General features: G+C 32.6%; 2 protein-coding genes across 2 annotated transcripts; one reads left to right on the forward strand and one right to left on the reverse strand.

Moving 5' to 3' along the window:
- Positions 1-330: 330 nt before the first annotated feature.
- On the reverse strand, positions 331-6,481 carry LOC136216754 (uncharacterized). Its single transcript, XM_066003319.1, has 7 exons — positions 6,302-6,481; positions 1,981-2,075; positions 1,546-1,596; positions 1,112-1,192; positions 754-826; positions 583-660; positions 331-491 (listed from the first exon to the last, which is right to left on the reverse strand). The coding sequence occupies exons 1-7, from the start codon at positions 6,479-6,481 to the stop codon at positions 453-455; spliced, it is 597 nt and encodes a 198-aa protein (XP_065859391.1). The 3' UTR covers positions 331-452.
- A 4,673-nt stretch (positions 6,482-11,154) lies between these two features.
- Positions 11,155-12,058, forward strand: LOC136216755 (probable truncated L-gulonolactone oxidase 7, mitochondrial). The gene is given in 3 exon segments (XM_066003320.1): positions 11,155-11,167; positions 11,299-11,465; positions 11,525-12,058. Coding segments are annotated over 3 exon segments (714 nt in total).
- The last annotated feature ends 6,102 nt before the right edge of the window (positions 12,059-18,160 follow it).

An 18,160-nucleotide genomic window follows, 5' to 3' on the forward strand; every position in this document is an offset into this window, starting at 1 on the left:
ACATGCAAAGTTTAGAGACTTAATTATGGTTTTTTGCCTTAAAATTTCCCAAATTTTGTACTTAACCATGAAATTAAAAAATTGAATTGATTTTTTTTTTTGGTGCAAAATTGACAAACTTTTGATACCAAAGCAGTGTACAAAATTGATTTAAAAAAAAAAAAAAGCAGTGTACAAACCACAGCACACACAAGTGATAAATCTATCGTTGAAAAAAAAATCTATTATGATATCGATCATAAATTAACCATCACACAAAAGAACTACATAAGTTAGAGTATTATATTACTGCCTGTAGTATCAAGATTCACAGCTACATGCCTGGATTATTATGTCAGAATTTTGGCAAAATTCCACAAAGGAAAGCTCAGAACCCGAAAACTAAGTCACAAGAAAGTATGGTGCACATTTTCGGTTCATCATCCACCGGCTATCATGCTAACAAATGTTGTTCAATGCTGTGGTTGTACAGGCCGACGAAGTACTGGTATCTGCAACAATATTTATTATCTATTAGATGGTGCCTCTATAATAACTTCGTTTCCATAGACTTGATTTTCTACGACGAATATTAATACAAACCTCAACTCCATGAGGGCCTATACGGTTGCGGCATATAAAATTAATTACGAGTGCTGCAAATTCATCAGGTGCATCTTCCTGCAGTTATTCAAGATTATATCAGTTCTGATCTTTGATAGATCCGGGAAAGTAAAGACAAAGAAAAGACGCCTTATGGTTACTAATGTCGACCTGTATAGCATGCCCTGTATGTCTAACAACCACCATTTGGAACTTGCCTTGCATCTGACCAATTGTAAGAGTTCTGTAGTGAAAAAATGCAAAGAAAATCTCAGATAATGGACTTACTTTTTTCGTATTAGTCCGCCATCTAAGCTACACCTTCTAAATATGCAGAGTCAATTACTCAAATGCTATGTTTATAAGCAGCCGATAACCGAAGAATTAAAATTTGCACAACGACATGCACTTCGTTGCTGGATCTAGAACAAAAGCTCCATGTAACGGACTCTGATCTGTTCGATTTCGCTAAAGCAAGTATTTGCATAATAACACTGTTAAAAATTTGGGGTAAGTTCATGTACATCACCTGTCTAGTCTGTCGGTCCCAGCTAGAAGCAGGAGTTTCGGAACAGGAGATGACAGAAATTTTTCTGAAAGGCCTTCATACCTGCAAGATATACAAATAGCTAAGTCATCGATCTATCAATCTTAAATGTCTGTCACGAATCGATCAAATGGGAAATCCAAACCCCAATCAAGATGAACATTAAAGCTCAGACTAAAAGCAACCCCTACAAGTAGATTTAAGCCCAAACTTCCTACGTTTGGCCCTGAACTTGTAGGTTTTAAATTATTATCGTATAGAAAAACATGTTGAAAAACTAATAAAGCAATATAAGTAAAAGCAGAATCAGTATTGTAGACAAAAGATCATTAGAGAGCATTTGGTTTAGTTTCTAGAAGTGAATCCTTGTGATGTCATTTTACCGAAACTGATATTAATTGCAGAATAACTTATACCATCCTTTCCAATATTGTTCTGTCTCCACCAAACGTGCTCGATAAACATAACTGCAGCACACAAAAATTAATTCCAGTTAGTAAGTGAGGATATCGGGACAAAAGTCACTGCTCGTTGGCCAAGAGGGGTGGACAAGCACACCTATTTATCTTGATCTGAATCATAATAATGAGGGTGGCCAAGACAAATTTTGGAATTTGGTTTGAAAAAATGTTAAAAGATGTCAAAGAACTGTGCAACTTTTTTTTTTTGAAGAAAACTGTGCAACTTAAAAGCTCTAGATTTAGATTGTAAAGAGAAGACCTCAAGATTAAATTTATGTATCAAACATATTTAAACCATTTGAAACTCGACAACAGTTTACAAACTAGATAATATTATTCTTGCATGTCGTCAAAAGTTTCAAGGAAGAATATCCGAGCAGAAGTACTTACCATTTCTTTGAATCATCGTACTTTAAAGTGGTAGGCACAGATATCCGAGCAGACTCAATGTTTCTTAAGGTACCTCCCTTAACATTCCATTCTATCTACACAGAGACATCAATTTCCAACTCATAAGCACTGTGAAGTTCATCGCCATGCAGAAGCTTCATTGACAAATTATCAGCCTATAACTTTGCTCCAACTTTTAACAATGTGAATTCTCAGTGATTGTTATTAATGAGTAATGTAGTATATATACAAGGATACAGTTCACTCTGTAACAACTGAACCTATATTCTAGGCTATAGATAAGGAACTGACTATATCAATAATACAAATGAATAACAGATAAATGTATATTTTAATACAACTTAGATTCAGGAGTCAAACACATATGAAGCTGTCTAACCATCTATAATATCTAAACTCAGGAATCATGTATATACTAAAGAAAAGAAAACGAAAAATGAAATAGGAACCTTGAGATTCCGGTAGGTGAACATGTTATGAGTCAATTAGTAATATATCACCTAGCAACTTAATCAAATTCCCCGAACACAACACACATCAATACATACTGGATTAAATACATATGAAACTCTTTGCATCATCATTTAGTGAAAAATTGAAAAGTCAGTTAACAGAAGCCATCGTGTGATTAAAAAAATGAATTGAATTATTTAATCTAATCCAACCAACAAAGTCTATGAACCAAGCATAAAAATTGAAATAGAGGAGGGTTATGTATAAATCTTAGTAATCCTTCCAGCTTTAAAATCATCAGAGTTTCAAAATCAACGGCATGGAGTTTTCTTTACTTTCTAACTATTCTTGCCAGATGCGCTAGGCCCTCTTAAGGCGATGAGATCTCAAATCGCCTCAGGCGCTGGCCTCAATGAAGTGGGGCACTACTTAAAAGAATAAAGGGTAAAAAAACACAAATGGAAACAATATTGAAGTTTTATGAAATAAAAATTGAATCACATAAGTTATTATGATTACTTCTGGGTCTGAAAATCCAAAAAACAAAAGAAAATGAAAATAAAATGAACAAAGCCAAGAAAAATCTGCATTCACAATCTAAGAAATAAGACTTGTTGCTTTTGATCTTCTCCAATCAATGTTCCCTTTTACTTGCAAAGCTAGTTCTGGTTTTTTCCCCTTGTTATTCCTCATATTACTGTTTCTTGCAAAGTTTCACTAACCTTGCAGGTCTCTTGCCAAATGTCGGAAGTGTTTGGTGTGTTTTTTTCCCTGTATTTTATGTTTCTTGTAAAGCTACGGAAATCTTGCAGCTTTCTTTCCTAATCTTCTTTTTTTTTCTTAATTATAGAGAGAAACAGCTATTTTATTTCCCCCAATTAATGTTATGCAATCTGACTCTTCTAGTTTCAGAAACTAGAATATTTTTTTAAAACTAAATCAATATTTATGATACTTGTTATAGTATGAACAAATGTGAACATAGCTTGTTGTAATAGAAGAATTTCAGGAGCAACAAAAAGAATTATAGGGATTAATATATTTGTCCACTTCCTATACTCATTCTTGTATATAAAGTCTTTATCTTTTCAACATATAAATTGGAGTAGTTTTCTCCAAAAGTAACAATACTATTTCCTTTAAATTATGTGTTTTCTTTCCAAATCCCTCCTGTCATTAATGTTTCCTACTTTCCTTTCAAGAATAGCATTGAAAATTTCTAGAAGTAGTTTGAAAATTGCAGAAGCTCGCCTTCTCCATGCCCAGCGCCTGGGCTGAAGCACTCGCCTAGGCAGCGCCCCATTGAAGGCGCCTGGTGGTCTGAAGTGCTGGTGTCTCGCCTGAGCACCTCTGGCGCTTTTAACAACACTGATTTCGATAGAGAACGGCCCAGACTAATGATAGGAACATTCTGGAAAGGTGTGAGATTTATGGGATAGGGGCATTTTGGGTATAAAACATTAGTACTAGTATTTAGGGTATGAGTCATTAGTATATAAAAAAATAGTTATAGAGAATGTAGGGGATTTCGCTTTTTATTGTTGTTTGGCTGCTACAAACAACAATAAAAAAAAAAAAGTAAAAAAATAAACATTGTGGTTACATCTGTTTTCGAACAACACTCATGTGGGTTAAAAGTTTGCAAAATGGTACATTGAGATTCATTCCGTTAACAAACACATACCAAATTGACTAACGGTGTTAAAAGTCAAAGAGAAAAAAGCTAATTTGGTTCTTATATTTATTTATTATATAAATTAAACCCCATTATTATCTAATTATCACAAAAAACTCTCAAAATAAAAAATAAAAATCAATAACACCATCTTCTACATCTCTCTTTAATTTTTTATTTTTTTTCTTCTTTCTCTCTCCTCTCTTCTCTTTGTTAATTTCTCTCCAAAATGATTGAGTTTCCTTGAATTTGATAGTAATATCTCAGATGAATATTTGAAAGCTTTATGCATTATTAAGTTCAACAGCCATACCTTTCTCAGATGAATACTAACAATGATTTTAGAGAGCAATTAGAGGAGAGAGAGGAGCGATAAAGAGGAAAAAAATGTAAAGAGAGATAGAGAAGATGGTGTTATGTTGATTTTTATTTTTTATTTTGGGATTTTTTTTGTGATAATTAGATAATAATGAGGTTTAATTTATAAAAGAAATAAATATAAGGACCAAATTAGCTTTTTTTCCTTTGACTTTTAACACCGTTAGTCAATTTGGTATGTGTTTGCTAACAGAATGAACCTCAAGGTACCATTTTGCAAATTTTTAAACCACATGGGTGTTGTTCGAAAACAGGTGTAACCACAAGGTTTATTTTTGTACTTTTCCCAAAAGAATATAAAAGGAATTGTTTTTGTGATGTAGGGAGTGTTATCATAGGTCCACATGATTATGAGTCAAAAATAACACGACTCATTTAACTTATTTAATTCGTTTAACATGAGATAACATTTTTAATATAGGAATAAGTTGCATAAAGACGGCAAATGTTATCAACTAAGACCAATTTTACTTCTAACATAATAAATGACACAATTATATATACGTAATGTTTGCAAGTTAGATCAATTTTAAGCATGATTTTGGATGGTTTGGTCAATTTTCAGTAATTAGTAACAAAGTCATGAATCTCGTTATCTCTACCTTACTTGTACGTCATGTTATAACTATCAATAACAAACCAAAAACATGTGTATATATATGTCAAAAAAATATTTTAAAAAGTAAAAAAAAAATACCTTTTATTCTACAACATATCAAAGATGTGAGAGACTATAATATAAAAACTAGCATTGGTCTTTAACTATTATCTTAAAGTTTTAGTTTAATTAGTTCCTTGGTATGGTATCATAGACTCTTAAACCAAATGGTCGAGGGTTTGAATCCTGACAACCCCATTTATTGATTAAATTTCAACACATGGTAAGAAGGGCTTGTGTTGTACACGTTTCAAGCTTTAGAAAAATTTATGTGTGGATGGTGTTAGAGATTAATATAAAAACTACTATTGTGCCTCACCTATCAGCTTAAGTTTTTAGTTCAATTTGACAAAAGAAATGTATATATACGTGGAAAACATATATACGATTAGTACATTTGAGGACTCTTAAACTTGGTCCATTAAACTGATTGGGCTCTCTGAACTTATAGAGTGTCTCATTAACTCTCCGAACTTGTTTGAAATGATCTACTGGCCTCTTGAATTGGTTTAAAGTGAGCTATTTCCCCTATGAACTTGTTTACAATGCTATTAGCCCATAAACTTGCTTAAAGTAATATACATTTTAAGTTCCCAAAATTCTTACATTATGGGGTTAATAATGTCATATTAAGAAAGTTCAAGATGCTAACAAGATATTTTGTAAATCTAGAGGGCCAATCAGTTTTTTGGGACAAGTTCAGAAAGCACCTAATGTATTAAGCCAAAAATATGTTTTATCTTCTACACTAAATCAAAGACACGTGTACACATGAGATTTTTTTAAAAAACTTTTGATTATTTTTGTTCACGTATAATGTCTCTTTGATGTGTTATATTTTTTTTAAGATAAACCAAAATTTGAAAAATAAACAAAGCAGAATTAAGGAGAAAAATGGATTGTTTCTGCTTAGTAATTTCCGCAGTATTTTAACTGAAATACAATGTAGAAATTTATAATCTACAATGACTCTTCACTAAAGTACATGATTCTTCACTAAACAACATTACTCTTCATTAAACGCAGCGAATCTTCACTATGACTTTTTATTAAACAACACGACTCTTTAATATAATCGTGTTCAAGTTAATTTAATCCCCCAACAATGCCTCCTTTAAATTAAACTTGCTCCTTACTCCCACACTTTCTACATTTTTCTCCAACAGTTGTCTATTAAGTGGCTTTGTGAAAATATCTACCATTTGATTCTTCGTCTTGCAATACTCAATATGAACATCACCTTTAGTTAGAAGTTCCTTGAGGAAGTGGTACCAAATGCGGATATGTTTTGTCCTTCCATGAAGAATTGGATCCATTGTTACCAAAATAGTAGAAGTATATTGTCATAAAATAAAATGGTTAGCTTGTTCTACTTATACTTAAGAATTTCTAAAATGCCAAGTTACCAAATCAATTGACATCCTGGATAAGAGGCATCTATATATTCAACCTCTGTAGTAGAAAGCTCCACAATTGGTTGTTTTTCGACCTTTATGAAATTGTACCACTACTAAGATGAAATACATATCTAGAAGTGCTCCTGCTATCATCAATGCTACCAGTTGAGTCAATATAAGTATAACCAATGAGATTAACAGGTGCATTCGCTTCATAAAATATTCCATAATCAACAGTTCCTTTAACACATCTCAAAATTCTTTTAACAGTCTCCCATTGATTGGAATAAGATTTCTCTATAAATCTACTCATCATGCTAACAACATACACGATGACAGACCTTGTGGAAGTAAGATACATGAATTTTCCAACAAGACTCCTAAACATGGTAGAATTAACAAGCCTTCCTTCACCTTCCTTAGATATCTTCAATCTTTTCATGCATGGAGTAGAAACTCGATTAGCATTATCAATTTTGAACTTCTTTAGAACTTCTTTTGCATAACGCTGTTGTGAAATGGATATACCTTTCTTTGATTGATGAACATCAATGCGAAGAAAATCATGAAGTTTTCACAAATCTGTCATCTCAAATTCTACCATCATCGAGGGCTTGAGTTCATTCAACATCGTCTCATCGTTTCCTATGAAAATAAGATCATCAATATAAAGACTAACAATCATGAATCGTTCTTGAGAATCATCTTTGATGTAGAGAGTATGCTCATAGGGACATTTCTGAAATCCATATTTCTCAAAGTAAGAATTGATGCGGCTATACCAAGCTCTCGAAAATTGCTTCAATCCGTACAAAGCTTTCTTCAACTTGTACACTTTATTTTCTTCATCTTTCTTGACAAATTTAGGTGGTTGATCAACATATACTTCTTCTTTTAGAACACCATTCAAGAATGCTGATTTCCCGTCCGTTTGGAACAACTTCTAATCTTTTGAGCAACGAGAGAAAATACCTCTATAAAATCTTCTCCTTCTTTCTGATTGTACCCTTTTGCAACCAACCTTGCCTTGTGCTTGTTGATAGAGGCATTTGGATTCATCTTTGTCTTGTACATCCATTTTACTCCAATAGAGTCTTTGTGTGGTGGCAAATCTATAAGTTCCCGCGTATCATTCTTTTCCATCGAGTCAATTTCTTGTTTCATGGATCTCCTCCATGTTTCTTCTTGATAAGCATCATCAAAAGATATTGGATCTTCTCCTACAAAAAAGCAAAAAATACAGCATCATTTTTCTCAGCTTCATTAGTTTCTTCATATATCTCCTAGAGACTTCTCATTTTCTTTATTAGAGTAGATGAAAGATAAACTTGGCGAACTTGATGAAGAACTTGGGGAAGTATGAGGACTTCATGTTTGAGCATTATTTTCAGCATTGTCAAACACTGCCTCTTCTTCTTCTTCTTCTTCTTCTTCTTCTTCTTCTTCTTCTTCAATTTCAAATGAAAAAATGACAAATTTTCTTTCTCAACTTCATTCTCCCTAAACAAGGAATTTTCATCAAACCGGACATCTCGGCTTATCACAATATTCTTTCTCACCAGATTATACAACTTGGATGCATTGCTTCTTTCACTGTAGCTAATGAAAATACATTTCTCTGACTTGTCATCCAACTTCCTTCTCATTGCATCATGAATATGAGAGTAAGAAACGCTCCTAAATACTTTTAGATGATGAACACTAGACTTTGCGCCATACCATGTTTCATGTGGTGTGCAATTCTCTAGACTCCTTATTGGTGACCTGTTTATGAGATAAACTGCACAAGAAATAGCTTCAGCCTAAAAACTTCTTGATAATCGCTTCCTTTTAAGAAGACATATAACCATCTCCATAATCGTTCTATTCTTTATTTCACAAACATTTTGTTGTGCTGTATGGAAGACTATCATGCCAAATACCACCATCTCTAAAATATGTCTCAAATTCATTTAAGAGATATTCACCTCCATGGTCAGTTCTCAATGTGTTGATTTTTAGTCCAATAAAATTCTCCATTTCTACCTTGAAATCTTTGAATTTCTAGAAAGCTTCTGAATTTTCTTTTAGACAATACACTGAAACATTCCGTGAGTAATCATCAATAAAAGAGAAAAAATAATTGTTACGTCACAGAAGTAACTCCAACTCTAGCAATAATCTTATTTTTCTTTAACAAATAACCTACCTAAAGAGTAAGCAAATCCTTCTCTGCCCTTCCGATATGCACTATCTCAAGCCATGTCATGGAAGTAAATATCAAACCCCTTCTTCAAAAGATATCTGACACTAAGCAAATTATATTTTAGACCATGAACAAAATAGACTTCAGACATTGTTTCAATTCTTCCTTGATTTGTTTTGAACTCCAACTCTCTAACACCATTAACTTTGTATGTTATTCCATCTCCTACCCTTACTTCTCCAAATCAGATTCAAATAACTTTGAAAACACATTTATTTTACCTGTCATATGTTTGTTAGCACCACTATCTATGTAGCAAACATCTTCACAATCTCCACCATGAGATACAAGCAATAAAGTGTCTTAACTTTGCTTTTGATTTTTACACCATATTAGCTTCATGTTTTTCTTCTTCTTTGCGCTAGCATTCATAGACCAAATGACCAGGTTTGTGTCAATTATAACATTCAAAATAAAACAAGCCCTTCCTCTTTGACTTCCATATCCACGTTCTCTTTGTGAACCTCTAAAATCATGACTTTGATTTTCTTCATTCCATCCATTATCCTTGCTTGCATGATAGCCTCTCCTATAATCATTTAAACCGCTTCCTCTGAAATTTCCCCCTATTCCACAACCACGATTTCTACCTCTTTGGTTTTTAAAATCTTCCTTTTCTCATTTAGAGACAACTTTGACTGAATTGCTTGATCCAAAACTACTTCCTTTTTCTTACTGTTTAATCTTTCTTCATAAGCTTGCAACGAGTTCATCAATGGTCATGACATTCAAATCTTTAGATTCTTCGATGGATACCACAATGTAGTCAAATCTAGAATCTAAAGATCAGAGGATTTTTTTAATGACACAAATATCATCCATAGTTTCACCATTTCCTTTTAACCGGTTGACTATAGACAATACCCGCAAATAATAATAACAAATAGATTCCGACTCCAGTTTGCGCAATCATTCAAACTCCCTTCGAACAGTTTGCAACCGAAACCTTTTTACTTTTTCATCTCATTTGAAAGAATTCTTCAAAATTTCCCATGCTTGCTTTGCCGAAGGGGCATAATCTATTTTTCTCCCAAACTGCTTCATATGATTGCATTCCTTGGTATATCCAAAACAAAGCTTGCTGGTTTTTCTTTCTTGGTTTTCTTAAACTCTCCTTTTAAACTTGTGTTAATCTTTCCTCATTTTCATCTTCAACTTCAGTATACCTTTTTTCAACTATTTTCCATTCTTCTTGAGATCCAAGAAGAGCCTTCATTTGGATATTCCATTTACCATAATTTTCTTTGGTTAATTAAGGTACACAAGAGAGAGGAATAGATTTGTTGATTCTAATCGAACAGAGCTTTAATACCAATTTGTTAAAGATAAATTAAATTTTGGAGAATAAACAAAGTAGAATTAAGGAGGAAAATGGATTGTTTTCTATAGTAATTTTTGCAGTACATTAACTGAAATACAATATAGATATTTATAGTCTAAGATGACTCTTCACTAAACAACCTGACTCTTTATTAAAAACTACGACTCTTTATTAAACCCTACAACTATTCACTAAACACACGACTCTTCACTGACTCTTAGGGGTGTTCAACGGTCGGTTCGCTCTAAAAATCGAACCGAACCGAAATAACCGAAGACCGAAGACCGAATAAGCCTTAAAATTAAAACCAAACCTAACCGAATAATATTACAAACCGAACCTAACCGAATCGAGTATTTCGGTTCGGTTTTCGGTTATAGCATTTCTTCAAACAGTTTTTATAAAATAAATAAAAGTTTAAATCACAACTATAAACAATTTACTAATTAATTTGATTATAATAATTTAAGAAAAAAATTACTAAATTAGGTTTTTTAAATGTAAAAATTAAAAAAATACATGTAAAATAGTAATGCCATCTAGTACCCTACGCTACTGTATATAATATTAAGAATCATAGATTTTTTCTTAAAAAAAAAAAATCATAGATTTTATTTTTGATAATTATATAAGATTTTTTTTTATGAAAATCTTTTTTTTTTTGAAAGAACTTATATACTCTAAAACTTAGTTAGTATATATATTTTTATCTATAGTCATCTAGAATCTAAAACTTAATCTGTATATATCTTTTAACTATAGTCATATTTCGGTTCAGTTTAGTTATTTCAGTTATTTTATAAAAAAAAATCGAACAGACCGATATTACCGATATATTTCAATATCTAAAACCGAACCTATTAGATCGAAAACCGAACCGAAAAACCGAAATCCATCGGTTCGGTCGGTTATTTCGGTCCGGTTCGGTTTTTGAACACCCCTACTGACTCTTCATTAAACAACATGACTCATCAATATAATTGTGTTAATTTAATTTGCCAACATTATTGATGAGTGATAATTAAAATGACATACAAGTGTAATGAACAAAACGAGATTCATAACTTTATAAAATATAATTATATTTACGAGTAAAATTTAGGGGTATAATTATACAATTTATAAGGTTGTGGTAAAATACTATTACTACTAACCATTGTATTACTACAGGTATTGTGTTTATAAGGTACCCTATAATAGGATATCAAAATAGGATTCAGTCGACCGGAACATGTTTAGATAGTCCTGAAGATGCATTAGCTATGACCTGCATATGGGATCCAAGAATCAAGGGCAAATATTATTTCCAAAGCGGATTCAATGTGAAGTTGTGACCTGCATATGGGATCCAAGAATCAAGGGCAAATATTATTTCCAAAGCGGATTCAATGTGAAGTTGTCAAAAGTAAAATTCTTCATAAAAGATGTGCAAAAACTTGTCAAATTATCACCTAAAAGTTTATGTGTACTAGACTTGTATGATGGCATCGTCTTGCGATATGTGAAGGCCTCAACAGCCTATTTAGGCAAGCAAGAAGATGGAATAAACTTTGATATAACATATTATCAAAGCAAAGACCCAATGATTCCTAGGCTTTATCAAGACATAATTAACGAAATTGAGCAAATTGCCTTTTTCAAGTATAAAGCATCTCCTCATTGGGGAAAGAATAAGAACATGGCATTTGATGGAGCTATTCGGAGATATAAAAATGCAGGTGAGTTTTTGAAGGTGAAAGAGAAGTATGATCCAAATGGGTTATTTTCTAGTGAGTGGATAGATCAAGTTCTTGGATTAAAAGGCAATGTTAGTGTTATAAAAGAAGATGTTCATTGTGCTCCGGAGAAACGTTATTTTTGTAGGCATGGAAAAATTTATAAGAGGGCAAGAGTTTGCACTTTTGTCCCTCCAATCAAAGAGAAAATTTAGACTATTCATAGAGGCAATGGTGGCCAAAATCCTTCCTTTAATTGTATGTGTAATACACATGTATTCTATAATAATTATATGGTGCTTAGCAATTTAAAGAGTGTAAGACTAATAATTGGATACAACCATACCCATAACGAGTGTTGATTTTATTATGATGTTTACAAACATATGTAATGCTTTACAGAATTTTCAAAAATTCAAAAACAAAATGTTTTTCATATATGTTTTGGTTGATCCATATAATAAAAGAGTATTGATATTTGGCACAAGTTGCTAATTAAGTTTGACGCAACCCCTTTAGCTAAATTGAAGTTAGTTAAAGTTTAGTGGCCACAGGTATAACAAAGTGTAAAGTTCAGTGGCTTTTATGTTACATTTTAAAATTCAGTAGCCATATCATAAAAATTGATAAAGTTCAGTGGCCATTGGTGTAATTTACCCCTTAATTAAACCAAGCCTCCAAATTACATTTTTGTGGCAGGAAACTCCAACTTCTCTCACTATCGTTTTGCACAGCTTCCTCCCTCGCTAAAAACCACGGTCACCAAAAAATTCTTCCAATTAATACTCTTTATTCTTGAAGAAAAGCTATAATTGGCCGAAAACAAATTACAGATTAACATGTTAACCTCAAACTACATTATCTCTTTGAGGCTTTATATCCTGAAGAAGGGGTTGAGAAAGCAATAACGGTAAAAAAAATGGGGGTTTAACTAATGTATGAGGCCATTACAAACTGTGGAAAGTTACTAAAGCCATTAAAACAACATGTTTTAATAATAGGCATGTCAAAGTATGCGATACCAAAAAATAGATTTTGCAACGGGCTTAGTTTATGCCCATTACATATTGGTAATGTAATTGCAATGCATTTCTTTTATGTTGTTACATCTCGACAAAACGTTGTAAGCTTACTAGAAGTTAGTAATGTAATTACAATATGCTTCTTTTATACCAGTTACATCTAGGTAAATTGTAATGTGCAATCAATATATTCTCAAAAATTGCAATCACTCTTAAAAAATATGCATGAATGAATATCTTTCGAACTTCCTCTATATAAACCTATAAGTAATTCCTCTTAACCAATTCAAACAGCTAATATCTGATTTGTTAATTAGAAGATTTATTTTCGTGAAAATCAAATTGCTTAGTTCGTTGTATTCATAATGGAAATGGATGATTCAGGACACCATAAATATGAGCAACCTACAATGGAGGAGGAATATGAGAAACCTACAATGGATATTTCAATGCATGACTTGTTTAGAACATCAATATAGTATTACAATGCATAATGTATAAGTGATAATGACGAGGTTAATTATGGTGAATCAGGATACCATGAAGATGATACTGAAGATGTTAATCATGAAAACTTGGAAGATGGTGGTTTGATATGCGAAGATTACATTGAAGCAAATAACAACCCAAATGTGGTAGTGCATCCAGTTGTAGGTACGAAATATCCGAGTTTTCAGTCTTTGGAATATACATACAAAGAATATGGTAAGGTAAAAGGTTTCTACATTTTTAGATCATCTTGCAGTAAATATAGAGGTTGGTTCATCATATATAGGAAACTCTATTGTGACAGAGGTAGAAAATCAGAAGGTTAGAAAAATGCTAAAACGATAGAATGCCTAGAAAGAATAAGAGCATCAAACAACAATGATGTTTGGAAAGTTACTCAAGTAGTATATGACCATAACAATTAGTTGATTCTAGACATGATTATAATGATGCCTAGCCAAAGGAATTTGACTACTCATGATAAAAGGCAATCATAAGTGTTTGATATAGCATAGTTAAGGACAAGCAATAGCCATAGATTGTTGGAAGTTCAAAATGGTTGACCAGAAAATACACGTTTCTCACAAAGAGATTGTAGAAATTTCATTGAAAGTATGAGGAGTTTAAGGCTCGATGATGATGATGTTGAGGCAATAAATAGAATGCTCTTGAATATGCAGGAGAAAGATAAGGACTTTTTCCATCTGATTTGGAATGATGATAAAGGAATTTTGAAGAATGTTTTGTTGATTCATCCTCATTCAAGAGTAGCTTTTGAAGAATTTAATGATGTTATGAGCTTTGACACAATGTATCTTGTCACCGATATAAAATCCAATTTGATACATTTATGGGCATCAATCATCATGGGCAATCGATTCTATTAGGTTGTTCGTTGTTCCTTGTTGTCTAATGAAGATATTGATACTTTCAAGTGGATTTTCTCCACTTGGATAGCAGTAATGAGATGACAACCCTATGCAATACTTATAGATCAATGTGAGAGTATAAGAGCAACTATTAAACATTTAATTCCTAATGCAACTCATAGATTCTCACTGTGGCACATCATGTCCAAATTGCATGTAAAGTTTAAGAACTTTGCTGAGTTTGATAAAGTGTGCAGTGAGTTTAAGGCGATAGTCTATAACTGCTACTCTAAAGAAGTATTCGAAACAGAATGGGAGGAGTTTGTGCATAGTCGTGGTTAGAGCTTAATCAATTGTTAAAGAAGATGTACAATAAGAGGGAAAGTTGGGCCCTAGTGCATCTTAAGGATATATTTTTGGATTGGGATGGTTTGAACACAGAGATTCGAGATTATCCATACGTATATTGATGGTTACATACATTTGACTCAAGAAATTCATCGAGCAATACAATATTGCTATGACCAACAAGATGGATAAAGATTTCAAAGCCGATTATGAAAGTAAACACAAACTCCTAAAGTTCATGACTGATTATGAATAGGAGAAATAGTTTCAACAAGTGTTCACTAATGCAATGTTTAATAAAGTGCAAAATGAGATACAACATATCTACTACTATTTTTGTGTCCAAAGTTATCCTAATGTATTACAACCTAGAGTGAAGAAATATCACAGTTTTGGAGAGGCACATACCATATGTAAATAACAAGGAAATCAAATTTACTATTGAGTATATACAAGTTGGTGAGCCATTCGAGTCTGGGGATATCCTTGTATCCATTATATTCACGGTTCTTAAAAAAACATAAGTATAATTGATGAAAGTTATATTAGTTCTCGATGGAGAAAGGATGTAATTCAGTGCTACACAAAGATATGCTTCTTCAAAGGTTATATGCACATGATTGAAGAATACAAAATGTACAAAGAACTAGAACGTGAATTTCATGATTGCACATATTTGTGTATGAGTTCTGTTGCAAAGAAGATCATGTGAGAGAAAACTATTAAGGAAAATTTGTTAGCTTGGAACGACACAGTGTTGAGCGATTCCCGCAAGTGCACGGTTTCGCTTGTAGTAATAAAAAGATATCGATCCCACATGGAACGTTTTTCAACAAAAACTTATTTAAATGTAGTTTAAATACGACTTAAGGTTTATAAAATAGATAATCGTTATTTGAAATTGGTTTTGAGATGTAATTAAAGTTATTTAAGAATCAGTTTAGAATATATGTAGAATGTTTAGAAATCAATTCTGTTTTGAGTATGAATTACAAAACAGAAACGTTTAGTGTTAAAATAAGAGAATAATTATACTCGTTTGCATTAAGCAAAGAAAACAACTTTAAACTTTGTAAAAATTATAAATGTGTAATAAACGTAAACTCCTTCAATTAAAAGGCTTTGAACCGCAGACAATCCTCCTACGGTCGGGCAAGATTGCTACCTTAACCAAATTAATAGTTATTTCCGATAAGCCGACTTAACGATCATATCGTCCTTAAGAATGAATTTGCCTAAGTGTTCAATAAAGTTTCCTTGTAATGATTTTGAATTTAACTACGTTTTAATGAAAACACCAGAACTCACTTCGGATCATTTACAGAAGTGCTACATAAAAATATATTGAATTGCATGAACTTTTATTAGATGAATTGTGAATTGATACAAGTTTACAGAGAAAAGAAAGCATGGAAGCATTCAAGAGGGATTAGTGAGTCGTGGGTTGTCAATCCTTTCCTCAAACCTCGTATGAGTTTGTCAGGCTCTAGGGTCAAATCCGCTACTTAATTTTCTCGCTGAATCTTTGGAATGGAGATGGTATTTCAACTACTGAAATGTAAACTAGTTTTGAACAGATCTTAATCTAAATCTAATTGCTACTGTGTTTGTAATTAATTAGTAAACAATGTGTGTATATCAGATTGCTTTTACAAAATCGAACTTCTAACTCTGAATCATTTCTGACTCAGAATTTCTGCATAAATTATGTACTAATCTTAATAAATCTAACTCTCTCTTCAACTCTGAAATCAACTTTTTATTTATAGATGTTGAAGAGTCATGGTTGAAGGGTCGTGTCTGTTGTGAAGAGTCGTATCCGTTGTGAAGAGACGTTTCTATCCACCTGAACGGACGCGTTTTTTTGAATTAAAACATGTGAAATCCATGCTGACAGAAAATATGAAGTAACCAAGATTCAAGAATCTCAGCCGAGATTGAGAGGAGTAAAATTTCAGCCTTCGGAACGCAAGGGAGGATGTCTGGGAGACGTATGTCGCGATCGAGATTAGGGAATCTCGGTCACGACAAGGGTTGAATTTCCCGGTGTCGACTTCGTTTCCCGTCTTCGTTTCGATGTGTTTGATTTTCTTCATCTTTCGCTCTTTTCGTAGGGTTTTTCCTTCGTTTTTGACCTCTTTTCGTTCCTATTTGGATTTTACCTAATATTTAGGTACCTAGCATGAAAGAAACATATTCGGACATGACAGAAACATATTCGGACATAAAAGTACTCTAAATAGATATAATCAGCACGATTTTTTAGCAAAATTGATGTAAATATTAATGATATTTTAGGTATATTTTGGGCTTAACACACAGCGATAGCAAATGTTCATGCAAACAATAGTGGCAATGAAGGAGACCTATCGGTGATCCTTTAGTGACTCGATCACGTGGTAGGCTAAGGGAAAATAGAATCTCCACCAGAGAAGAGGTAGTAGTAAAAAAAAATAAACAACAAAAAAGGTGAATCATGGAGGAAGAGGTGAATGAACATGTAACAAACTAAGGCAAATGGCACATAATGAAAACATCGGGTATGAAGAGGTATATATATATATTTCCTAATTGTCATTGTATCAGCTGAACTGGATGATTGATTTTGTTTTTTTTATGTCAAAGGGTACCCAACTAATTTTCCATACTAAAAAAAGCTAAGTGTATAGAAATATAGAAAATTTGGATCTCACATTATGTTCTGGAATTATAGGAAATTTACTTTGAGGGAATTTTGAACCCCACCTTATAATTGGCTAAGGTGATCAGAGTTGATGAACTATTTAGTTGATGAATGATTGGAGTATGCACTATATAATGCAAAAGCATGTGTTTATATAGAAAAGACTACATGCTTTCACAATTCAATTATCGAATGTATGTATTATTTATATGCAATACGTGTTTTCTTTGGTCATTTTTATTAATGAAATACACATAAGCTAATCATGTTATATGGATTTATTTTCATGGCTCAATTATTCAATGTGTTATTTAGAGGATGGGTAATCATTTTGATGGAAATGTAGACCTTTACTACAGTTGATCTAGTTTATCACAGTTGATGAACTCTTTACCCGACGAACTGTTGAAGTATGCACATTTTAAAGCAAAAAGGATGTGTTTTAATAGAATGCATTTGCTCTTTGATTCTTTTTACTATTAACTACATTTTGCAACGCGTTTTTGTTTACACTCATTACATATGATGAAATTGTTAGTCCCGTGTGAGATAGAATCTAGTTCAAAGGGGGGTGAATGGAACTATATATAAATTTAAGATTTTATAAAATTTTCTCACAATTAATTCAATAGCACAAGACTGCTCGGAATCAGAGGAAAACTTTGTTTGTTGTATTTAACAGGAACTAGGCTTGATTCTGCTTCTGAACGTTAAACACTTGGGCTACACAACGGGGGTAGCCACCGTGTGACTTGATTAAATATACTATGAGTACAATAGTCAGAAGCGCAAGTTAAACAATTTTAAGCACAGAAGCAAGCAATAAAGTATATCAAAAGGAAAGGGTTAGAGAAATTGTTACGCAATGATTTATACTGGTTCTGCCTCCTACCTACATCTAGTCCC

This window comes from Euphorbia lathyris, chromosome 2 (assembly GCF_963576675.1).
Source record: "Euphorbia lathyris chromosome 2, ddEupLath1.1, whole genome shotgun sequence".
Classification (NCBI taxonomy): Eukaryota; Viridiplantae; Streptophyta; class Magnoliopsida; order Malpighiales; family Euphorbiaceae; genus Euphorbia; species Euphorbia lathyris.